The 26,888-nt window shown below is 40.2% G+C and overlaps 1 protein-coding gene across 1 annotated transcript in view; it reads right to left on the bottom strand.

The window, feature by feature from the left end:
* MLLT3 (MLLT3 super elongation complex subunit) overlaps positions 1-6,226 on the bottom strand; it is a 298,608-nt gene extending 292,382 nt beyond the window's left edge. Inside the window, 2 exon segments of the mRNA XM_047767585.1 lie at positions 3,252-3,432; positions 5,862-6,226. Coding sequence (XP_047623541.1) covers positions 3,252-3,432; positions 5,862-6,044 — 364 coding nt within the window. The 5' untranslated portion in view covers positions 6,045-6,226.
* Positions 6,227-26,888: the final 20,662 nt, after the last annotated feature.

The following is a 26,888-nucleotide window of genomic DNA, read 5'->3' as shown; positions in this document are numbered from 1 at the left end:
GCCCACTCAGAGGACTGAGGCTACAAATAAAAAGCTATCCAATCCTACCAGTGGCCAAATTAGCTTACATAAAATAATAAGCAACAGATTTCATAGCATAAATGTCAATGGAACATATTGCAATAGTAAGGATGGTGGTAATTGGAAAGTTCACTCAAATTCACATCATACTGAGAACGAAAACATTTATATTTTAAATGAAATGTTTTGAATGTGACTATTCATTTCCGGCATATCAGACTATTATAAATTTTTGTTACTAATAAATAAGATATAGTCCTTTTTTGCAAGTAGATAGTTTTAAAATGCATTCTTGCCTATTCTGGAATGGCTAATGGATATTCCAGGCTTTACTATTTCATCAAAATCTCCTTTCTAGGACTTAGTGTTAGTAGTTTTAAATTCAAAGTCTCCAACACATTGTCTTTGGGACAGAGTAAAACCTCATTAATTCAAGTCCAATTAGCTCAATTCTGAAACAGTATATGTAATCCTCATTGGGCAACAAGTTGAATTTACTATAATTTCCTCTTCCCATAATACTACTGTGAAATAAAGGAAATCAACCTGAAATTCAATGCATTTTGCATATTTCCAAACCAAATATTTATGAAACTAAGAACTTATCCATCTTTGTGACTGAGCAGTTCATCTCAGTTGTAAGTCCACTTCTGTTTATCAGCTACCGTATACAGTAAAAGTGATTTATATTGTCATTATTAATAGCCATTTACAGTGTAGAGTGTGTGCATTTCTTGTAACTCAGATCTTTCACAAAGCCATTTTTGTCATTTCTCCCATTTCCAGTTTCTCCCATTTCCAGTCTTCTTACTTATAGATCTATAATATCAAAAATATAACACCTTAAAAGGTACAGAAGTAGATTTATAAATGCCCAGCATTCTTATTCTGTATTTACTCTTATCTTCTTGAAAGAGCTTATAAGCCAAAAAGTAAGTTTCAGGATTAAGTGGCATGTTTGGTGTTACTTGAATTTACAACTAACTCTTCCCAATGAACAGAGAAACCTTCTCTGGCAATCTGAATTATGTGTAATTACAGTATGACAAGGTCTCTCCTGGGCTATGTAAGCTGGCATTTTTCCCAGGACTTGTCACATCATGGGAAGCACACATACAAATAAAAATCCAAAAATAAACATTTTAAAACAATAGCCTATAGACTGCATAAAGAAACTCCACAGTTGAGAATAAAAACTGAGGACCCTAACCAAAGAACAGACACGTCTCACTAGAGGTGTCCAAGGAGAAGATATCAGTGTTATCAAGCCGCTTACCACGCCTAGCAACGAAACTCCCAGGTGTGGGCTGTGCAGGCAGCACTCTGATGTCCCCTCAGGCTGGACAGAAAATCATTAAGGTATGGAAAATAAAGGGGAATGTCAGCACATACATCTAGTGAAGCAGAGAAACAGTGGGGAAATATGGAGAGGTGGATCATCTTTAATTTCATAAGCTAATTTGTTGATGGTTAAGGTGCCTAAAAAACAAAGTTATCTTAAGAGCTATATCTTCTGCCAACTGGCTTAGTTTTCCTAGTACAACAAATATTGCTTTTTGTTATTGTTGTTAAGGGTATTTCACCTCGAAGTGAACAACAGCCAAGTAGTCATAATAGTGTGTAGCAAGGATGTTAGAAGGTGCTTTCTTTTGTTTAAACTCCTCTGCAGTGGCTCTAAGGACACATGGAAAGGGAGAGCGAGATTCCAAGAAGCATGAGACCCAACCTCATACAGTAACAGAAACTTGACAATACTCATCCTCATCACAGTTTGGAGGAAAAATTAAGTATAATATCTATGGCTATATTCTAATATAAAATGCTAACAAAATCTAAATGTTATTTCCTATAGTCTGTGCACATACCTACCCCTCTCTTGGAAGGTGGATTCATTTATTAATCATCCAGCAAAGCCCATCAAATTCAACAGTTTGAGTTTTCAAGAGGAGCTATAAAACAAATCACTATAGACAAAACATATAATCCTGACTCCCATTACATGAGCTCTGGAAACAAAAATAAGCATCGACACAAACCTTTGCCTCCTCTAAGGCACATAGCATTTCTCCTTTCTTTATTCAAGCTTCTGAATGTCCAATAATTTCCACGTAGCTCTAAGCAGAATGGATTTATTATGATGTTACGCTAAGAAACTGCAGGAGTTCTAGATGCCAATAAAGATTACGGATCAAATGGAAGATAACTACTAACCATTGTGTCGACTTAGATAAATAAACCTGCTCACAAACAAAGCACCTTATTGTATTTGTACTGTTACCTCCACTAATCCAACTAAAACAACCAGACAGTAGCTTTCCAGAGGATGAAGGGAAGGAATAGAAATCAAGATTTCTTATACCCTCTTTCAATTTCCTGTAAAATAACATTTCGTTCCTTTTTTTCCCCCAAACTGTCCTGTCCTTTACGGAAAATGTTTGGGACATGAGAGACTGAGCAGAATTATGCAAAGCAGACACCAAGGCTAAAAACCAAGGCTGAGAAGGACTGAAGCAGAAAGCAAGAAGACAACACCATTGCTCTGAAACTTAGCTTCGACCTTTGCAGGGACCCTCTTCCCTGGAGATCACATTGGGCAGACACTTCCCAACGCTGCTCAAAATGCCGCTAAAAATCGAATGAGCAATCAAGTGGCATCCGGGGCTAGGGACCAGTAAGCCCTCCTCCCTCCCCAGCTAAACAGAAAATCCTGATGATGGGGGGTCGGGGTGACCAACCCACAAAAAGAAAAGTCCTGACAACTGGCACCCAACGCCTTATACACAGGGAGGAAAGCAGAGAAGACCCTAAAGAGAGGCGACTTCTAAAGCCGGAACAATAACTATATCCCACACATCCTCTGCTAATACAGGTAAACCTCAATTTCTCCAGGTTTAAAAAAAAAAGGCGCAAGCTGTTTATTCCTTCCAGCCCCACTCCCCACGCCTCCAAACCCAACAGCTAATTGCACCTTCCCCGCAGAACCCGCGGCTAACCCCAGAGGGCCGGTGAGGGCTGGCTTGGGATGAATAAACACTCGACACCTGACGGTCCTTTCTCTGCGGTGACTTTCACCGAGCCGAAGCGGCGCCGCGGACGGGGGTCCAGAGCTACGCCGGCGAGCGCGACGCGGGGGGCGGGGAGAGGGCTAGGGAGACCGCCAGGGCCAAGCGATTGTTTCCTCCGCGAGCAAAGACATTTTTTATCAAGCTCCTTTTGTATTCGAGCCCTACCTCTTTTTGGCCTAGGGAAGCTTTCGTGCAAGTGGAAGACGACTTTCTCCACAAAGTGCTGTATGTTACTGTGCTCCGGGCCGCGCACGAACACCATCCAGTCGTGGGTGAAGCCCTCCACGGTGGGTTTTTTCCTCACCTGGGCGCGGTGCCCCAGCTCCAGCTTCACCTGCACGGCACACTGCGGGCAGCGGGGAGGAGAGACAGCCGTGAACAACAGGAAGGCGACCGTTCGACACTGAACATTGCGCCTGACATTTTTTTTTTCCTCGTTCTTGAGAGGCACATAAAAGGAAACGGTGGTGCCCTCTGCATCCACGTTTCACGCGCGTGGGCGCGCACACCCCACACCCCCAAATACACCCCACCCAGCCGGCCCGGCCCCCGGCTCCCCCGCATCCAAGCCGCCCGGAATGTTTGTAACGGAATGTTACCCACGATCGGGAAGGGGGTCCGGGGGTCGGGGGGAAGAGAGCGAGCACACTCAGCCACTGCGAGCACAACAAATACATCAGAAACAAATTAGAAGACAATTAGGAGAAGATGCCGGGGCGGTTTCCCGGCATGGAAGGGGAGGTAGCCGGGACCCTCGATGGGGGTTCTGGCGAGCCCCCACCCCGAAAGTGTCGCGGAGACAGGCACACGCCGAGGAAGTCTTTGTGTACGTGTGTGTGTGCGTGCGTGTGGAGCGCTGTGCCAGGCGGAATGGAAACTACAGGCAGCCTCTGCCGACGGGCACAAACTCCCGTGCTCTTACCACGGGGTTTGTGCACAAGAAAAATGAGACGTCGTCACATACACAAACACACACACACACACCCTCAGGAAAACACTCCGAGGCATCCATAACTTAAAGCACCCCGCACCCCCCCCCCAAGCGAAAAGCCTCACGCGATCGACGAGGCCAGCCTAACAGAGCCCCCGCAACACACTTCCAAGAACCAAAGTGGCCCCAAAGTACCTCTCACCTCCCCCCCAAAAAATGAAATTCAGAAAGGCAGGGCGGCAGGCGGACAGCCGCGGAGCCCCGACTGCGGACAGCCCAGAGCGGGGGCAAAGTTGCGTGCGGCCCCGTCGCTGTCAGCCCGCAGACTCCAGCTCACACTCGCGCGCCGCGGAGAACGCACCATCGTAGCGGCCGCCCAGGCTGCTCGCCGCGTCGCCGGACTGTGCCCGCGGCTCCCGGCGGCGGCGGCGGCTGAAATATGGCTGAGTTATTATTCGCCTCCTTCCACCGTGTGTTAGTGTGTGTGTGTGTGTGAGTACGCGCGTGTGAGCGAGAGTGCGCTTCTTGCGATTGCAAAGAGAGGCGAGAAGGGAGGGAGGCGCGGAGGGTGGAGGGGCGAGTGTGTGTTAGTGTGTGAGTGTGTATGTGTGTGTGTGCGCGCGCGCCGGGGGGGGGGGGTGGAGAGGGAGGGGAGCGGAGGCTGAGGGAGAGGCAGCAGCTCCCTGCAAGCCGTACCAACCTTTCTCTAATTAGGACCGCGGAGCGCTGGCGCTGTCTGGGCTGCGGCGGCGGCGGCGGCGGCGGCGCAGGGCGAGGGAGGAAAGGCGGGGGGGGGGGCAGTCTTTTATTATTATTTTTGCATGTACTTACCGAGCTAGCCATGCCTGGGGGCCCGGAGGTTTGCTGGGGTGTTGTGTGCTACCCCCCTCCCCCGCCCCCTTCAGCTGTAATTCATGAAGAGGCTGCTATGAATGAGAGCGCGCCCAGGAGCGGAGGGTAGATGGCGGACATTCTCTGCCTTTTTCCCCCCGCGTTCGCTTGCTCGCTCGCTCGCTTATTACACTCAGCCCTAAAAGCAAAAGCAGCAGCAGCAGCAGCAGCTCCTGGGCCAGAGGATGAGATTCCGGAGCATGCGCTGTGGCGCCTGACACCGGGGCTCTGAGCCTCAAGGGGCGGAGGGAGGGCGCGCGGGCGGGGCGGAGCGCGCGGGGAGGCAGAGCGAGCAAGCAAGGGGGAGCTCGAAAGAGCCAATCACCGGCCACCTCCCGAAGCCCTGGCGGCCAGCACCGCCACACTGGAACGCCTCGCTTAAAGTAACAGGTTCCTGCTGGGGGGTGGGGAGAAGGGCGGGGAGGGGACGCTGGGGTGGGGAGAGCAGCCAGCTGGGGAACCATCCCAGCCCCTGTGTAAACTCCTCTCGCCCTACAATAAAAAACGGATTAAAACTGCTGGAATGTAGCCACTGCCTAGAGCCCCCAGCCTCCCGAGAAGGGGCGTTAAATCAAGTCTTTGGCGTTAGTTAGCACGCTCGGGGAAGGGAAGGGGGTTTCTTTTACTTTCCATCACATCTTTTTATGGTTTTGTGCTGAAACGGCAAGAAATTACACCCAAACAAACTTATTTAAAGACAGAGCGAGAGAAATGCCATCCTGCAAACAAGCGTCTAAAAGCAATCGCTGAGACAGTTATAACCGGCAACAATTCCCTGGCCCCCTTCCCTATCCACTCACCCCCTCCCTTCCTGCACCGCCATCGACAATTTTAAAATGAACAAGCCAGAGAAAAAAGACGGCAATTTCCTTCCCAGGGACCGCCTCCCGCGTTGGTAATCCCCGGCTGGAAGGCATAACAAAGCAGTGCCCAGGTGAAGGTGAGATAGATACCTGGGAGTGCTGCTGGGTGCAGACCCGCGGGGACCAGGCTGGGAGTTGTTTTCTTGGGGAGGTTGCCCCTCCTGACAGCCTGCTGGGTTGCATCAGAACGTGGAAGATTGTCCTCTGAGGACGCCAGGGACAACTGGGAGTCTTAAAATAGCAGATAAAGTTAATACTGACTGTAATGGGCATAAATTGGATTATAATCTTTAGGCGAATTGGTGACAGACAGCGTAATCCATCTCCGGGTATTAATCCTGTTAGGTTCCCGAGTGACAACCAGTCGCTGGAGTGTTCCCAGAGTCGCGCTCCTGCGATGCTTCTCACTTGGGTTGAACTTGCTCTCAGTGGCGGGGGATAGAACAGCGCAGCCACGCGTGGGGTGGAGTAGGAGTACTGACTAGCTTCCTTTAGCAGCGCAGACAACCTTTACAAAGGAAACGGATAAGATCTAGACAATTGATTTGAAAGTGAAAGATAGCTGTAACTTCGGTTCGTTAAAGAAAGATCCCTGCATCTTCCTATAGCCCACATTCCTTTTTTGCTCTTCTTTTCTTCCCTTTTTCCCTCATCTCCTTCTTTCTCAGTCTTTCCTTTGGCTTTATTCTCTTCTACCTGCCTTCTTTATCTGCCCTGTCTTGCATTTTTTGGCTCAATTTTCTTGCTTTCTTCTTTTCCTTTTTTCTTTCTTAAAACCACCAAAACAAGTTGTATGGGCCATTGAATTAAAGGGAGCAAGCACTATAGGGGGAAAGAGGTTAGCCGGGGCACCTGGGATCCTTGATGTTAATTTTTCAGTTCTCCCAGATGCTCACAGGGAGCTAATCGGAATCAGATCTGACCGGTTCGGACCAATTTTAATTTACAATCCAAGCCTCCGGCTTCAGTGCGTTGAATCCCTAAAACTGATGCTCTCCTCTCCCCCAGTTACAACCAAGAAAACCTCTTCTGCCTTAGGACCCTAATTCCTCCCACCCTTCTATTGGATTTAGCATGTAATGTAGAAAACAGCTGAGGATAGAAACATTTTAGTCCAAGGCCAAAAGCTTAAACTTCTCTTAGATTTCTTAGACCCACATGTACATATATGCATAATATTTTTTAGGTGTATGTGTGTCTGTGTGTGTATACGGACTAAGTTTACATACACATAGACAAGCTGTATGTTAGGATCTACGTGAAGAGTGGACGTACTTGCTATGCATTATTGCATTTTTAGATAGAATAATCAAATTAGAAGTCCTTTGGAGTCGTAAGATAGGAAAGTGATTGTTATCTGGATGTGCCATTAATAAGGCCACTTTCTGGAAGGTGGCAACCATTAGGCAACGAGTCTAGCTTAGCACGCAGGTAAAAAACAACAATCCATTCTTCCTTTGAGTTGACTTCAGGGCTTGGCTAACTTCTAGCAACACCAACCGGGCTGTCTTGGAATTTTCTCTGTAACTTGTACTCGCAATGAGGGAAGGATGTCTCCTTTCGGAATTATGTGTCTGCTGAATAAGATTTATTCCAGGAATCACAAGTAAACCATGGGATCAAAGAGAGGTTCTTTTCCCATTATTCTTCCTTTCTCAAAGAATGCTTTTAAAAACCTTTAGGGGTAATTCTTTCTCCAGACCCTGGAAAAATAGATTCTGTCAGTAGATGGCGCACGGAGCCCTTCCACGGACGTCCTTACGTGACCTCGTTAAAACAAAAAAGACCAAGACCGGAGGGAAAAGAAAAGGCAACCCTGAATACTGAGATTCAACTTTTGGGCAAAAGAATTTATGTCAATCTTTCAATATATTATTTATAACATAATCTAATAAACTATTAATTAAAAGCAATCAAAACAAAAAACAGCAGATTAATTTTCTATCCATCATACCTGAAGATCTTTGCACTTTAGGTGAAGTACAACAAGCATGAAACAACCCTTTGGGTTCTTGACGCTTTAATTACAGAAAATATTTTGCAAATAAATTTTGAGACAAACTTTTTCCAAAAAAAAAAAATAAATGGAAGTGATGAGAGATAAAAACCATTTATTTCTTCAAAAAGCAATTATCTTACCAAAATTCATACTGTAGTACTTAGCATATTGTGAGGCACCATAGGGTTAGTTTTTAAGAAGCAGAAAAGAAAAGCAATTGACATTATCATATCGAATAAAATGGTTGATGAAGTGTAAAAAGGGACGGATGGGGATGGTGTCTGGGACTGGTTTTTAACTCCTGATCACCGTCATTGCCATTGCCTCCCTACCCTACCACCATCGTTTAGGCTCCAGCCCTTTTGTTTGTAATTAGTTTGTTTAGTTTAGCAGTTGAGGCCAGTTTGAATATTTCTAGTACAACATAACTCCTTTAAAGAATGATTAGTGTCAAAGAGCAGCGGTTGCTTCTTATAGAACTTTACCTATTTGTTGTGATAGCTTATTGATACATGAACTCAAATCAATAAGAATTAACCATTGCTTATTCTTTTGGATTTTTTGGGGAAAGGAAGAAGATGTGTGGGGAAAAAAATAATGGGGCAAACATAACCAAACATCTTGCAAATATTAGACTCAGAATAATTAAGGATTTTTTCCCATAATACTGCACTTTTTCTGTATGCTTTACCCATGTGTTCATTCACCAAAATATTTCTCCCATTCCATGTGCCAGGCACAGAGTTAGGCTCTAAGAATATGAGAATGACAGGGTTCCTGCTGTCACAGAAGGAAAAGGCCCAAGGGAGCTGTTTTACCAGAGACTTTAAAAAAAAAATTTTTTATAATGCCTAAATTTGGGATAGAGATAGGTGTCACACCTAAGCAAGCAGCATGCAAATTTGACAGGAACAGCCCAAGGATAAGAAAAAGAGTGGGACAGATTAAAAGCCCAGAGGCGTTGCCTTCAATTCTACCTTTCTATGCTTAAAATAAGGTGGGAGGGGAGTAATATCTTTTTTTGCAACCACAGCCAAGTTCTAATATCTTTTTCCTTGATCTGAAGTGTTTTCTATGTTCATCTTATTGCAGCTCTTTTAAAGAAAAAAAAAAAAAACTCACAATGAAAGAAAGCTTACTAAGCCTTTTCAAGATCGTGAGCATATTTTCTCATTTGAGACCATCCCTCTATTTCTTATGGAAATTTTTGGTTCAAAATGTTCTAACATTATGTTTAATTCACAGTTCTAGTAGAGTGTATTGGGAACCCCTGAATAGTACAAATCATTACCTCTTTGAAAAAACAATTGCTTTGATACTCACTTAAGCGCCTAGTCCAGGACTATTTCCAGAGGTAAGAAATACACAAAGCTTTTTTAACCACCAGAGCCTCTTCATGTGTAAATTATTCCCTGAGAGTAATTTAAGCAATGCACTTACACATTCAGAAGACAAGAGTGCCTCCACAGTAATAATTTATTAATTTAGTGGGCTGCATCCCTAATTTAATAAATAGCACCTCAAGGCCTGAAAATTAATCAAGGATGTCATGTAAGACCCAACAATACAAAACAAAATACTGGAGGTCAGTTGATAAAGTATGATTGAAAATACCTTCTTAATAAATACAAGAATCACAGTGGAATATTTATAGGTGAAATACAGGTTAAATTGAAATAGCTTGCTACAAATCAATCTATCTAAAAAGTAAACCATTTTACTCTATGTATCTCTAAGAATATCCTCCAAGGCTACTGCACAATTTCCTATCTTTCTTAGATAATTTGATATCCTTGATTTTCAGTGGAAAGTCTGTTTTCATATGTGATTTCATCATTCCCACTCACATATTAAGAATGGAGAGTTTAAATATTCACTTTATCCTAAAGTCATAAATTATATTTTGCCTTATTTGGTAAAAATTAGAAAAAAAATAACATATTGGGGCTATGAACTAATGTTAACAGGTCAAACTTCAATTAAAACTGAATGCGAAATTTAAGAAGAAATTACTCCCTTCTTTGTATTAAATGGTCTGAGAGTGGTTTCACAATAATACTAAGCCTCTAAGAAGTAAGTGATTTACTACTTTCTGGCAGGATCAAGTATCCTGTTTGAGTTAAACTATTTACAGTCAGCTCTGAATAATCCATGAGCATATTATCCACTTTGTAGATAATCTACAATGACACAATTTATGTGTGGGTTTTTTTTTTAATGTAAATTTATGTTTGAGTCAGAGGGTTTTTTTTAACTATACAAAATGTACATAAGTGCATCTATTTGTCAGTTTCCATTCATAGATTTTCTTACAGAAAAGTTTCTATAGTAGTCCCTATATCTCTTTTGGACCCAACTTTCTAACTTTTATAAACAATTTATCATCCCAGAATTAGAGTGATTTGGCAAAAAACTATTGATCTAATAGTTTTCCAATCAATAAAAATTGATTGGAAAGAAGGAATGTTCATTTAAATATTCACTTACCAGTGTGCTGAATCAAAAGAACTCCTAGAGGCTATTACTAGTTCTAGGAGTTCCCTGGTGGCTCAGTGGGTTAAGGATCAGGCATTTTTACTGCTCCGGTTTGGGTCGCTGCTGTGGCATAGGTTGGATCCTCAGCCCCAGAACTTCTGCATGACATGGGTCCAGCCAAATAATAATAATATAGTTCTCTTACATATTCTCCACAAAATCAAATAAGGGACAGTTAGGGAACAATTATCCTTTTTTTTAATTATAGGAGAGTTGATTCACAATATTATATTTTTTTCAGGTATACAACACAGTGAATCAATGTTTTTATAGGTTATACTCCATTTAAAGTTATTATAAAATATTGGCTATATTTTCTGTGCTATAAAATATATTCTTTCATCTATTTTATATATAGTAGTTCGTACTTTTTAATCCCCTCCCTTTATCTTGCCCCCCATTCCTCTCCCCACTGGTAAACACTAATTTGTTTTCCATATGTGAGTCTGTTCCTATTTTGTTATAGTCTTTCATTTGTCTATTTTTTAGATTATACATATGAATGATAACATACAGTACTGACTTTCTCTGGGAAAAACTATCTTCTGAACTGTAGTGGTAGCAATTTGGGGAAAGTTTCAAGTTGTAACAAGGAGATACAAGTCATTTATGAATAGAAAAGAACTTATTTCTATACAGTTAGACTCTTAAATATATTATTTCTATCTTTTGGCTTATGCTTCTTGACTTTGACATGTTGGTTTTATTATTAATTCAATACATTCAATTAACTTTTATTGGCTGTCTATTGAAGGTCAACCACTATTCTTGGTTCTTTGAAAAATCGAGATACAAGCATAGAATGCCTCTAACACTATCATTTTTTTAAAGTCATTTCATAATTACTGCCTTAGAGTTGATAGATTTTTGCAAAAAATGAAAGGTGTTATTAAGCACTTAACAATAAACCCTTATTATTCACTTGCATCTCTAGTTAATAATGAAAAAAGATTAAGCCATGGCTTTGGCAGTGTCCCTTATCAAAAAAAAAAAAGAAAACGTGGTTGAAATTATTTACTAAGATCAAAATTTTATTAAGTGCTTCAGTTAGTCAATTTGGGACAATTTGAATCTCAAAAAGAATGGATGAGTCCATAATAATACTTTTAAAAAAATTAACAAGCAGGTGAAAACAAGTGTCTCCTTGTAGAAAAATACTAGCTAATTAATATATGTGAAAGGAATGATAGAATTAGAAGGATCATTATTTTGCCGCAATTAATGCTGTAATAGATTTAGTCAAAGTTCATCAATATAGGTCAAAAGTAAGGAGTGAAAGATTTTTGGAGAATATATTTTTCACAATATGCCTCATTCTATCATTCTACAGATTACATATTAATTACAAAGGGAGAAAAGAGTCTTTACAGAGGAGAAATCTGGTAGAAATCACTTACCTAAGTGATCAAATTTAACATCACCAACATGGGAAGTCCTGACATCCTGTGCCTCTTATGTGATGTAATAAAAAGCACATGTCAGAGTTCCTATCATGGCTCAGCAGTAAGGAACTCGACTAGTATCCTTGAGGCTGCTGGTTCAATCCCTGGCCTCACTCAGTGGGTTAAGGATCTGATGTTGCATGAGCTGTGGTATAGGTTGTAGATGCAGCTCAGATCTGGCATTGCTATAGATGTGGCCTATGCCAGCAGCTGTGGCTCCGATTTGACCCCTACCCTGAGAACTGGGAACTTTCATATGCCATACCTGCGGCCCTAAAAACAAAATATTTTTCTAAATGCTAAATGAGAGCGAAAGTAGGGAAAATGAGGAGAAAAAATATTATAATCTAAAGGATTTTATTTGAAAGACAAGATAGAAGGTTAGTTGTTTGGGGGTTTTGTTTTTGTTTTTCCCTGTGAGGCATTATAGTCTCACCCTTTCTGCTCACTACCAAATTTGTTTTTGAATTATAATAGTGTGATGGCTTTTGTGACTGACATGTTTGAGGTCAACACCTTTGGTGATCTCAGCTTTTCTCTGGCAATGAAGAGCTCCAAAAGGAAGCAAGACACAGGACATGGGTTTGGCATGCCCTGCTGAATTAGCGACAATATTTTCATGTGAATGTTCTTTCAAAAGTAGATGCTGTGTGTGAAAGGTTTCCCTCATGAGATTACAGCAATTTAAAGGTCATTCAGTTCTACAGACTGCTTAATTGTGCTCCATTAAGCATTTCTCAAAAAGAAATGTGCGTGTTTTTTAATAGCATTCAAGGCCTGCCAATATCAGCATTGTCTAACTTAAAAAGATTATTTTTTTTCATGGCTTTTATCACTGACCCGGTGTAGAATGCACTGACTTTCCTTTTTTATTGCTCAAGGGCAGCTGGATGAGTAGCCTTGGCTCATTTAGAAGCCATCTAATGCTTTTGTTCTCAGTTAATATTTTCTTTAAAGGTCACCTACCTCTGACACCTGTCAGGTTGGCACTTCTCAGAAACAGAAAGAGGACCTTTTCTGGATCCAGTACAGGCATTGAAATGTCTAAAGGTTGGCCAGCAGTTTTGAACGAATAACAGATTAACAGATTGCTCTTCAGGCTCTCATTTTTAAGCCAGGATCCTCATGGGGAATTTTTTTTTTTTTTTTTTTTTTTTTTGCCAACTGCATAAGAGAGAGGAATGGGATAAGGGTAGACAGGATAGGAATAAGGTAGAGAGCTCTGTGTTTCCTTTCCAAACTTGAGAGAAAACATATAAAGGCCCCACTCATTCCTTAAAATGTTGGCCAGAGGCAGAGGAGGTCATTGAGAGACATAATTGGAGGGAAAAAAATCATATCCCAAATAAAGAACAAAATAACCAAGATAAATCCAAACCACTTTAAGGGGAAAAAAAAACAAAATCCAAACTAGAGCACAAAACAAAATGTATGGGAATTACAAAAAAAAAAAAAAAAAACAGTTCTCATTGTGATGCAGGGGAAATGAATCCGACTAGGACACATGAGGTTTGGGGTTCGATCCCTGGCTTCACTCAGTGGGTTAAGGATCTGGCGTTGCCTCAATCGGTGCTATAGTTCACAGATTCGGCTTGGATCCCGCGTTGCTGTGGCTGTGGTGAAGGCCAGCAGCTGTGGCTTAATCCCCTAGCCTGGGAACCTCCATGTGCCTCAGGCATGGCCCTAAAAAGACAAAAAAAAAGACCCAAAAAACCCCAAAACAAAACAAAAAAAGTATGGGTATAAATATAATAACTGTACTGTGAAAATATTTTTTTTTTACTCTAAGAACAAAAATTTTAGGTTATACCCAATGTGGTAGCTATAACTACATCCCAATGTGGTAGCTATAACTATATATAACATGGCACATACAATTTCCTCAATTAATTAGTTGTCATTCCGTTGTTCTTACCCAAACTGCGACTACCCTACAAACCAAAGGCACCAGGGTGTTCTTCAGAGAAGTTATATCTCTCAACTTTTCCTTCAATCAAGACTTAATTCTCTTATGCAAACCCACATTTAAAACTGTGTTCAGGGAGTCCCTGCTGTGGCACAAACGGATTGGCACAAACTCTAGAGGCTGAGACACAGGTTTGATCCCAGGCCAGCACTGTTGGTTAAGAATCCTGCATTGCTGCAGTGTAGGTCACAACTGCTGCTTGCATCTGATCCCTGTCCAGGGAACTCCATGTGCCACAAGGCTACCAAAAAAGAAGAAAAAAAAACTGTGTACTGATCCCGCTGTACCACAAACATTTTGATTAGAGTGATGCAGTTGTCTACAAGACAACTTGAACCTAAAGGCAGGGATCATTTGCATAAAGCAGGAAAAAGAGGTAAAGAGAGTTTCCAGGTTACAACACAAACTATCCCAAATCCTTTTGTCTTCCTTGACGCACCAACTTGGTACAAATGTTTTCGCTGCCAGATACCCAAGGCTCTGATTTTGGTTGCTTTATTTTGGAGAGAATAGGAAGAAATTGTGATTCCTCTAATTCTAACTAAAACTGGCAGTTGCAATGCAAATGGATGAAACTGCTTCTGCTCCTAGATTTGCCAACTTATAAAACTGTTGATGGGATATTTTAGAAAAATATTACACAGAAAAGAGTAACCAGTTTCCCTAACAGCTTTTTTTTAAACAATCATTTATTGTACACCTATTATATGTAAAGCACACATGGAATTAAACTCTGCAATTTTAGATAGAATTCAGTGGGAAAGGTAATTGGATAGAGTCAGGTAAAGGAGAGAGGGACAGAAGAAAAAAGAGAAGCACAGGCAAGAAATAGTTGGAACTATATAGAGAAATAAGAAAATTTGCTAAAAGGTAATGTTGAAAATCTTGGAAGTATTTAGTTTTTCTTTGTTTGTTTGTTTGTTTGTTTTTTGGCTGCCCTGCAGCATCTGGAGTTCCCAGGCCAGGGATCAGATCCAAGCAGCAGTTGCAATCTACATTGCAGCAATGTTGGGTCCTTTAACCCACTGTGCCGGGCTTCGGATTGAACCTACATCCTGGCGCTGCAGAGACACTGCCAATCCTGTTGGTACCACATTAGGATCTCCAGTACTTAGTTTTTGAGTTCCTCAAGCTGACATATTTCCTGAACTAAAACTACTTGTTAAATAACAAGAAACATTATGGAATGGGCTCAGTTAGAATTCATAACAACCTGGGCACAGAGAATCAAGGCATTTATCCCTACACAGAATTCTGTCTTTATGAACAAATACCATCAAGGTCAAGGTGTACCCAACTTTATTCTTCCAGTTGGGATACATTAAAACAGCCATTATCCTGGTTTATTATAGCAGCAGTTTTTAACTTTACTCTTTCCTACTTTACTCTAGTAATTTGTTCAGATCAGTCATGTTCAAAAGCTACGTTGTGTTTCATGCATAGAAACCTTGAAAAATTAGGTCTGAAGGTAATTTCAAGGGCTTAATTATTTAATTTTACATGTTTGAGATCAAGAGTTCATTGAACTCATATGAATATATATGAAAAATGCTTACAAGACAGAATTAAATCAATCTTAGCAGATTTTATTCCTTTAAAATTATTGACTTAAATATAAGTTGACTAAACTACTCCTTAATGTCAAAGAGAAAATGATTTAACTCTTGGGTATAAGTGAGCCCACGTGGCAAAACTGGGGAGCATAAGTAATTCTCAGCCAAGCACATTTCTCAAAAAAGGAAGTCCTTTGACATCAAGAAGTTGTCTCCAATTGGCAGAGCTCAGGAACAGCAGACTTTCCCAAAATAACAAATTTGAGACATCTTATTCTATTGTAGCAATAGAAGAAAAAAAACATTTCAGAGTAAGTTTTCATTATACTAGTAGTATACAAATTATTTAAACTAGAAATAAAGATGGCCCCCAAATAACTATTAAACCAAAAGTTAGAGCAGTCTTTTTTAAACCCCTAAATCAGTTTTCATGTTTTTTTTGTTTGTTTCTTTTTCTTTCAGTAAACACGCACACAATTTTCTAAGTACTCAGTCTCCCTGTGAAAACACCTGTAAAACTAAAATAAAAATTCGGCCTTGTTTGAGTCATGACAGTTCTCATCTACTACTCACTCAAAATCCATTTTTAGGAAAGAATGTCTTCACCAAGAATAAAAGGGGGAATTATTTAAGAAGTGGGGGGGGGGGAATTAGTAATAGGAAATTTTTTTTTTTTTGGTCTTTTGTCTTTTCTAGAGCCACACCCACAGCATATGGAGGTTCCCAGGCTAGGGGTCTAATTGGAGCTGTTGCTGCCAGCCAATGCCAGAGCCACAGCAACAGCAGATTCAAACCGCGTTTGTGACCTACACCACAGCTCGGGGCAACGCTGAATCCTTAACCCACTGAGCAAGGCCAGGGATCAAACCTGCGTCCTCATGGTTCCTGGTCAGATTCGTTAACCACTGAGCATGAAGGGAACTCCCCAGTAATTGGAAAATTTTTACACAAAATTTGAAGCCCCCACTTCTCCCAGAAAAAAAATGTCAGGCAATTTGGCCATTCAAGGCTCACATATGAGAATGGCAACTCAGTTGACACTGAGTCCAGGCTGCCCCATTAAAATGATAACTGATCCTCTGATTCCCGACTGTTCTGCTCTCTGTATTTCACTCATGTATTCAACTAGCCTTGTCCTTGAGACATTTTTTGTGGTGGTGAAGATAATCTTATCCCTAGGATCTCATTGTTAATATAGAACAGATGTGGGTAATCTATGATGAGCAAGTTCTGGCCAGCAGGGCACATCAGGCTATAAGTCTTTTGACCTTAATAAAACAAAACAGGAGTTCCCATCATGGCTCATTTGTTAAAGAACCCGACTAGTAGCCATGAGGACTCAGGTTCGATCCCTGGCCTCACTCAGTAGGTTAGGGATCCAGTGTTGTCGTGAGCTGTGGTGTAGGCCACAGATGTGGCTTGCATCCCGAGCTGCTGTGGCTGTGGCGTAGGCCAGTGGCTACGGGTCCAATGTGACATCTAGCCTGGGAAACTCTGTATGCCACCTAAAAAGCAAAAAAAAAAAAAAGTTTTTATATCTTTAAATAGTTAAAAATGTTAAAGAATATTTCATGACGTGAAAACTATTTGAAATTTAATTGTCAGTGTCTACAAATAAAGTTTTATTGAAACACAGAGAAGCTCTTGAGTTTATGGCTTTTCTGATACAAGGGCAGAATGGGGTAATTGTAACAAAGACCATATGGCCCACAAAGTCTTCAATATTGTCCATCTGGCCCTTTACAGGAAAAGGTCACCCCTGATCTGAAACTTTACTATCCAACAGAAATGTAGTGTGAGCCACATGTGTTATTTTGAATGTTCTAGTAGATGCATTTATTTATTTATTTATTTGCTTTTTTTTTAAGGCTGCACCTGTGGCATACGGAAGTTCCCAGGCGAGGGGTCCAACAGGAGCTGCAGCTTCTGGCCTATGACACAGCCACAGCAATGCGGGATCAGAGTTGGGTCTGTGAACTACACCACAGCTCACAGCAACACCAGATCTTTTAACCCACTGAGCGAGGCCAGGGATTGAACTCACGTCTTCATGGATACTAGTCAGATTCTTAACCTGATGAGCCACAATGGGAACTCTGTAGACCCTTTTTTTTTAAGGAAAAAGAGGAGTTCCCTGGTGGCTTAGCTGGTTAAGGATCTGGCATTGTCACTTCTGTGGCTCAGGTCACTGATGTGGTGTGGGTCAATCCCTGGCCCCAGAACTTCCATATGCTGCAGGCGAGGCCAAAAAGAATAAATAATAAATAAATAGAAATTAAAGAGGAAAAATAAACATGAAATTAATAATCTACTTAACCTAAGATATTTAAAATATTATCATTTTAATATGCAATCAATATAAAAATTATGAATCAGCTATTTTACATCCTTTTTCATGCTAAGTTTTTGAAGTTCAGTGTGTACACACTTGCAGTATATTTTAAATTGAATTAGCCATATCTCAAGTGCTCAACAGCCACAATGGTGCTAGCAGATTAGAAGGACAGCACAGATATAAAACATAAGAATATTTTTAGGAGGTCATGACACTTTCAGCCAAGCAACTAAGATGGTTTGTATAATAAAGAGCTCAGGGGTGTAGGAAGAGTAGGAGTAGGAATGAATGCCTCTAGGCTTGAGAGTGATAGGAGTGAAGAACTGGGTGGGGGTTTTAGGGATATGGGGCTGGGTAAAGTAGCCAGTGGGAGAAGAAAGGGAAAATTTTAAGAGATATTAGTGATCTATCATCCTTTTCATGGGGTTCAAGAAAAACCCTAAAGCTCTTGTTATTTTTAAATATTTAAATTGGCATTCACTTCACTCTGTCAAGAGCGCTACACTAGGTTTGAACCCTAAGGGTGAAAGCTTCAAAACCTTAGTAATATATATATTACTAAAGCCACCACATGGCATATGGAGTTTCCTGACATCCAAGCTGCAGTTGCAACCTAACCGAAAGCTGCAGCAAGCCAGATCCTTAGCCCACTGTGCTGGGCCAGGGATTGAACCTGTGTCCCAGCACTTCTGAGACACCACCAATCCCACTGCACCACAGTGGGAACTCCAGCCTTAGCAAGTATTTTTAAAGGAGGGGGCTCTTAGTCAAAGGGCTGTGGGTGGAGAGGGAAATCCCTGATCCATCCATCTTTTCCTTTTCCATAGACTGAGGAAGCGTGGCTAATCTGGTGGGTTGGGTGTTGCTGCTCACTGGGTCTAGCATTTCTGGTGTGAGTCCAGATGTTAACAGCCCCTAGCCCTTGCTTTCTTTTCCCTCTATGCTGTCAGCTGTACCCCAGGCTATCTCTTTGTGCTCACCCTACACCTTGCACATCCTCCCTCATGTTCTGAGAGACATACAATTCTAATACAATACAGTAATTACTATAATGGAGCTTTGTTCAAAATAGCATGAAAGTAGAAAGGAAAGAGAGTCGGGGCTTGGAAGACATTCTTCACAATCATAGGTCCTTCTTTATTACTCACATCACTTTACATAATACAATTTTGTCATTCAACATTACTGTGGAAATGTTGCTTTTGAGAATGCATTGTTATATGTGAAAATCAGACAGTAAAAACTTGATTAGTCAGAATTTTTCTATCTATATACATAAAGATGTAAAGAAATGAAAAACCTGCTTTTGTAAATCCCTGAAATAAGCGCTGAAAATAAAAGCAGTGCATGGACGCTGGGATTTTGCCCAGGGGAAAATTGGGTCTTGCTTAATTTTTTAATTTAACAAATACTTATATACATGCTGTTATAAGCTCTTTATATATATATACTGTTATAAACTCTTTACAAATTTTAACTTTTTTATACCCAATAACACTTCCATGATGCTAGGATATTTTTCTTACCTCTATTCTTAAGCCTAAGCAATCTGAGACACTGAGAGGTTAAATTCTTTGTTGAAGTTAGTTCACACAGCTAGTAAGTAGCAAAGGTCCAGGGTGATCTGCTGTTTGGTTTGCCTGGAAGTGTCCCCTGACGAATCTTGCACCACCATGGAACACTTCAGTCCTGGGAAAATCCGGATGAGCAGTCATCCTGACAATTCGAACCTTGGCCATCTGACTCTAGACTCCCTGGTACTAATGTGCTGTGTCGCTCACCATATTGCACAGATAATCCTAATAAGTGTGGAAACACCAGGCATAGAAATGAGCCAATATAAGATTAACATTAAGTTGCGTTTCTGTATACAAACAATGAAATATTAGAAAAGGAATACAAAAATACAATACCTTTTAAAATTGTACCCCAAAAAATCAAATAACTGGGAATACACCTGACCAAGGAGGTAAAGGACTTATATGTCAAGAACTATAAAACATTAATCAAGGAAATTAAAGAAGATGTAAAGAAATGGAAAGATATTCCATGTTCCTGGATTGGGAAAATCAATATTATAAAAATGGCCATACTACCCAAAGCAATCTACAGATTCAATGCAATCCCTATCAAATTACCCATGACATTTTTCACAGAACTAGAACAAACAATCCAAAAATTTATATGGAACCACAAAAGACCTAGAATTGCCAAAGTAATCCTGAGAATCAAAAACCAAGCAGGTGGCATAACTCTTCCAGACTTCAAGAAATATTATAAAGCCACAGTCATTAAAACAGTGTGGTACTGATACCAAAACAGACATACAGACTAATGGAACAGAACAGAAAACCCAGAAATAAACCCGGACACCTGTGGTCAATTAACCTTTGACAAAGGAAGCAAGAGCATAAAATTGGAAAAAGAAAGTCTATTCAGCAAGAATTGCTGGGAAAACTGGACAGCTTCTTGCAAATCAATGAAACTAGAACACACACTCACACAATGCACAGAAATAAACTCAAAATGACCGAAAGACTTACATATAAGACAAGACACCATCAAACTCCTGGAAGAGAACCTAGGCAAAACATTCTCTGACAGGAGTTCCTATTGTGGCTCAGTGGTTAACGAATCCAGCTAGCAACCATGAGTTTGTGGGTTTGAACCCTGGCCTTGCTGAGTGGGTTACGGATCCAGCATTGCTGTGAGCTGTGGTGTATGTCACAGATGTGGCTCGGATCCTGAATTGCTGTGAGTCTAGCGTAGGCCGGCAGCTATAGTTCCAATTAGACCCCCAGCCTGGGAACCTCCATATGCCATGGGAGCAGCCCTAAAAAAGGAAAAAGACAAAAAAAAAAAAAAAAGAGAAAATTCTCTGACATCAACCTCATGAATATTTTTTCAGGTCATTATCCCAAGGCAACAGAAATAAGAGCAAAAATAAACCAATGGGACCTAATCAAACTGAAAAGTTTTTGCACAGCAAAGGAAACCATAAGAAAAAAAACAAAAAGACAACTTACAGAATGGGACAAAATAGTTTCAAACGATGCAATGGACAAGGGCTTAATCTCTAGAATATATAAGCAACTTATACAACTCAACAGCAAAAAAGCCAACAACCCAATGCAAAAATGGGCAAAAGACCTGAAGAGACTGTTCTCCAAGGAAGATATACAGATGGCCAGAAAACACATGAAAAAATGCTCAACATCCCTGATTATTAGAGAAATGCAAATCCAAACTACAATGAGATACCACCTCACACCAGTCAGAATGGCCATCATTAATAAGTCCACAAATAACAAGTGCTCAAGGGGGTGTGGAGAAAAGGGAACCCTCCTGCACTGTTGGTGGGAATGTAAACTGGTACAGCCACTATGGAGAACAGTTTGGAGATACCTTAGAAATCTATACATAGAACTATCATATGACCCTGCAATCCCACTCTTGGGCATATATCCGGACAAAACTCTACTTAAAAGAGACACCTGCACCCGCATGTTCATTGCAGAATTATTCACAATAGCCAAGGCATGGAAACAACCCAAATGTCCATTGACAGACAAATGGATTCGGAAGAGGCGGTATATATACACAATGGAATACTACTCAGCCATAAAAAAGAATGACATAATGCCATTTGCAGCAACATGGATGGAACTAGAGAATCTCATACTGAGTGAAATGAGCCAGAAAGACAAAGACAAATACCATATGATGTCACTTATAACTGGAATCTAATATCCAGCACAAATGAACATCTCCACAGAAAAGAAAATCATGGACTTGGAGAATAGACTTGTGGTTGCCCGGGGGAAGGAGGAGGGAGTGGGAGGGATCGGGAGCTTGGGTTTATCAGACACAACTTAGAATAGATTTACAAGGAGATCCTGCTGAATAGCATTGAGAACTATGTCTAGATACCTGTATTGCAACAGAACAAAGGGTGGGGGAAAAATGTATACATGTAAGAATAACTTGATCCCCATGCTGTACAGCGGGAAAAAATAAAATAAAAAATAAATAAATAAATAAAATAAAAGAGAACAAAAAAGAAAAGAGAGATAGAGGTAGAGAGAGACTCTGAGCTTTAGATACAGAGTTAAGGAGCGGTGAGGAGAAAAGTAACTCAAATAGAAATATATTTAGGTGGTCAATTTGACTAGACCTGGTGACAGGATGCATTAGTGGGAGACTATAAGTAAGGGAGAATCTCATTTCTGACTTGGGCAACTGGTTGGATAGTAGTGCAAAGGACCAATTTGAACATGGTGGAGTTCTAGATAATATCTAAACTGAAGAAACCTCTATTTGTATTGTATTTATTTTCTTGACTAGTAACAAAAGTGTACAGTTAAATATTTGTGGAATAAATAAATGCTCAATAAATTGTTGAATAACTAGTTCTGAATTTCAGAAGAGAAATCCGGGCTAGTGAAATACATTTAGTGAACATCAGTGTATATAGAAGGTGTGTTAGAGAGTGCAATTTTTCTATAAAAGAGATGTTTAGCTGGGTACCTTGTTCTCTTAATAGAGCCTTAGCTTTCCCAGCCTACTTTACAGCTAATTGTGGTCACAACTGGGTTCTGACCTATAGAATTTAGCAAAAACAGTTTTGAAATTTCTAGGTCATGTCCTTTATAGTAAAGAAGAATGTCCCCCATTCTCCATGGACTTGAATATAGGTATGGTAGTGAAGTAACTCAGACCACATGGATGAGCGCCATACTCTAATTAATGTAAGTTAAGAAATAATGAGTTCTTTAAACCAGCAGGCCACTATACTATTCATGGACCATACATATGTAATATTACCTGAGAAAAACAATTATCTGGTTAAGAATTTTTGTCTCTTGTTACAGTGTATCCTCTGGTAGAACTAATCCAACTATTATTTAAAACGAGGGGAGAAAGTGAAAAATGAGAGTACCCCTGGAATTGTGTGGAATTGTGTGGAATTGTGTGGAATTGTGAAAGCTGAGGAAAAAGACAAGAAATGAGTTGTCAACTGTGTCAAAGGACTTTGATCCATCAAGCAAGGAAAGGAAGGCTTCAAGAGCATCCCCTCTGGATGTTGAACTTCATTGTGTTTTTATCAGTGTTATGAAATCACTCACCCACAGCACCATGTGAACCAATTTTATCTCATTAAGTCCAATAAATATCTTCTAATTTTTGCTTCTGTTCTACTTGGTCTAGTAAACATTGCTTTGTTTCTGTTAAAAATCTCACTGACACGTCTCATCCATGAAGGATGTTGGTAATTTAATATTATGTTTAGGCAGACACTCTGGAAGGTGCCAGTATTGGATCTATTTTAGCAAGTTAATTAAGCTTGGACTAGAACCAAAGCAATCAGTATCTCTTACCAAAAATCATACAGTATATTAATCTAGCAGAAAGAAATGGGAGCCATTTCAGGCCAGAAGAGTTGTAGTTAATAGTCTTCTTGTGCAAGGGATAAAAACTAAGAAAAATGAGGAAAGGATGCATTGGAAGGGTCATGAGGAACCAGGGCTATTCTAGGAACCTCTAGGACTAAAACCAGGGGCTTAATGCCATTCCCTCCTACTCCCACCCCTTTCCCTCTGGTTGTCAACTTTATGTTTTCATCCTTATACCCATTCAGCTTTATGCTTTTGAGGCAAGAGCTACATTTTGTGCTTTTAATAATTACAATAGGTCAGGTTCGTAGAAGGAGAATTTGGGAAAAGGAATATGGACATTTTAAAAAATTCTTGGTATATGTTGCCAACTACTTTCCCCCGAAGCCCCCCTAAAATACAATTTAGATTCTCAATAGGAGGATAGGACTATGCTTATTTTTGAAACAAATTCAGCAGCCTTACATTTTATGGAGTCTTCATTTTTTTGGTAGAAATAAAATGATATCTCATTCATGTTTTATTTTGTAAACACTGATAGTGAATTATTTCACATATATACATCACTTATATTTCTGCATGTGAGATTTGTCCATACATTTTTGTTGCACTTTTTCCCCTTGAAGCTTTAGTTTTTTTCCCTATTGATTTAAACTGCTAATCACTTTTTGTTAGGTATCTTTACTTTGTATTTTACTTCTCAATTTTTTTTTTTTTGGTCTTTTTGTCTTTTAGGGCCACTCACAAGGCGTATGGAGGTTCCCAGGCTCGGGGTCCAATCGAAGCTGTTGCCAGAGCCACAGCAACTCCAGATCCAAGCTGGTCTACAGTCACAGCTCAGGGCAACGACGGATCCTTAACCTGCTGGGCGAGACCAGGAATGGAACCTTCATCCTCATGGATGCTAGTTGGGTTTGTTAACTGCCGAGCCACGATGGGAACTCCATACTTCTCAATTTTTGATGGTTTCTTTAACATTTTTTAAGTAGTCAAATCTTTGATTTTGATTCCTTTGTGAATTAGTCCATTGATTTGATGCTTGGACAATTCTTCGTTTATTTCAAGAATATATTCCCTAAATATTCTCTCAGCTTTTAAACCAGACTTTGGCAAACACCCGACTATGTTTTAGGCATATATTTTACTATTTCTCTGTTGGTTTACATTTAACACTTTTCACATTTAGCACCTGGAATATATTTTAATATATCTTGTAAATTGACAGTTTAACTTATCACAGCCAGCCAATTTATTGAATAATCTTTCTCTTACACATTACAATGTAATAACAACTCTATTATTTAAATCATTTTAATGAGTCATAGTACCTATTAATGGCTACTTATTCTGTTCCAAAGATACACTTATACACACTTATACAAGTAGTACCCTGTTTCATGTACTGTTTCAATATATTTTAATATACTGTGGGGAAAGTTTTTTATTTATTTATTTATTTATTGTCTTTTGTCTTTTTAGGGCTGCATGTGGAGGTTCCCAGTCTAGGGGTCCAATCGAAGCTGTAGCCACCGGGCTACGCCAGAGCCACAGTAACTCGGGATCCAAGTCACATCTGCCGGCAGCACCGGATCCTTAACCTACTGAGCAAGGCCAGGGATTGAATCCACAACCTCATTCTGGTCGCATTCGTTTCTGCTGCACCATGATGGGAACTCCAAAAGTTCTTATAATAAGTTGCTTTAAGCAAAAGGGAGAATATCCATGAACCAGTCAACTGTGCCCAGGAGCAAAGATCACTTTGAACAGGAGAATTGCAGAGGAACCCCATCGAATTCTTTAAGTAGGGAGGGCACCCCGTGGATGTTCACAGTTCTCTTCACCAACTGTATTTTTTTCAAAATTTCTTGGCTTTTTATTTTTTCAGCTAATCAGCTTTGGAATCACTGTTTCCAGCTCCAAAAGATATTCTCTTTGGATTTTGATTGGAGTTGCATTAAACCCATAAATGACATCTTTATAACAGTCATTTTTACCCAGGAACATGGTAGGACTTCCCATTTATTCAAGTCTTCTTTTATGTTCTTCAGTAAAATTTTGTAGTTTTATTTATATCGTTCCTGGCCATTTCTTGTTATGGTTATTCTGAGATATTTTATGTCATCCATTTTTAAACTAATTACAATATGACTTCTACCTATTAATCTTAATTCTTTTGTTACTAAAAGAAGAAAAGGAGGGGAAGCAGTGGAAATTATTGGAAGGACATTGAAGAAGCTCAGAGAATTAAAATAAATGAATTAAGTTTCAGGAAAAAGAGACAGGGCTGACACTAGGGATGACTGGGTCCATTGACTGAAATACAGGTGAGTCTTTCACAGAGTCTTTCACATTCCTCATGTCTTGTCTCTACATATTTTGACTTCATTCTAATATTTTTATTAACTGGAAGAAAAGAGGGTGTTTTCCTCACTGGTTCCAGATAGTAAGATCCAGGCAAAAGTTCAGATTGGCCCAGTAGGTCATATACCTACTATTTAACGTATGCCTACTTCTTAGAACCAGGGAGATGAGATGCTGTGATTGTCACAGTCCAAGTCATGTGCCTCTCCCTGGGGATTTGGAAGCAGGTTTTTTGCCAGATGAAGGGGAAGTGGGTGAAATCTTGCTGGGCACATAATAGACAATATATACAATGACATTATTCCCACCATATTTGCCTATGATGGGAGTTCCCATTGTGGCTCAGTGTGTTAAGGACTTGGCATAGTCTCTGTGAGGATACAGGTTTGATCCTTGGCTTCGCTCAGTGGGTTAAGGATCTGGTGTTGCCTCAAGTTGAGGTGTAGGTCATTCGATGTGGCTCAGACCTGGTATTGCCGTGGCTGTGGTAGAGGCCTCAGCTGCAGCTCCAATTCGACCTCTTAGCCCAGGACTTTTCATATGCCACAGGTGCAGCAGTAAAAAGAAAAAAAAGAAAGAAAAAGAAAAAATTTTGCCTGTGACAGTCTTATTGCTAATTTCATTGATTTTTGTATTTTTTGGGGGGCCACACCCACAGCATATGGAATTTTTCAGTCTTTATCATTACTTTCCCTTCTAAAGACCCTGATGTTGACAACCTCTTGAAGTTGTCACCTCCTTGTGTTTCCAGAACACATTTTTCTTACAGTTTTCTCTTTTTACTGTTGCTATTCCTTTTCATTTTCTTTTTTAGACTTTTCTTCTTCTATCTACTCTTCTCATTGGTTTTATCCAGGCTTTCATCCTTGGTTTATTTCTAATCTCTTTCAAGAACATGTTTTTCTGGTTTATCTTATCTAATCCTATGACTTTTTCACCTGGACATGATCGATTCCCAAATCCATTCTTCTAGGGCAGATCTCACTTTTAATCTTTAGACTCAGCTAAGAGATAAGTAACTCAATGCTTTAATTATAATGACAAATGGTAGATTAAACTCTCTGTTGGTTACAGGAGACAGTGAACTTCAAGTGTGAATACTCTAGAAAATATCAACTGTGTGCCCAAGAGTTTAATTTTCAAATCCCTTTCACCCTTGATGTATTTGTTGTGTTTCCAAAGTAAAACATTTTCCTTGGGTATAGAGGGAACATTCCTGAATATAATCAAAGCCATTTATGATAAACCCACAGCAAATATAATACTCAATGGGGAAAAACTGAAAGCCTTCTCACTCAAATCTGGAACAAGACAGGGATACCCACTCTCACCACTGCTCTTCAACATAGTTTTGGAAGTCCTAGCCACAGCAATTAGACAAACAAAAGAAATAAAAGGCATCCATATAGGAAGAGAAGAGATAAAACTGTCACTGTATGCAGATGACATGATGCTATACATAGAAAACCCGAAGGACTCAACCCCAAAACTACTTGAACTGATTAATAAATTCAGCAAAGTAGCAGGCTATAA

This window comes from Phacochoerus africanus, chromosome 2 (genome assembly GCF_016906955.1).
Source record: "Phacochoerus africanus isolate WHEZ1 chromosome 2, ROS_Pafr_v1, whole genome shotgun sequence".
NCBI classification, from domain to species: domain Eukaryota; kingdom Metazoa; phylum Chordata; class Mammalia; order Artiodactyla; family Suidae; genus Phacochoerus; species Phacochoerus africanus.
The sequence above is the reverse complement of the archived record's forward strand: the minus strand, read 5'-3'. Positions and strand labels throughout refer to the sequence as shown.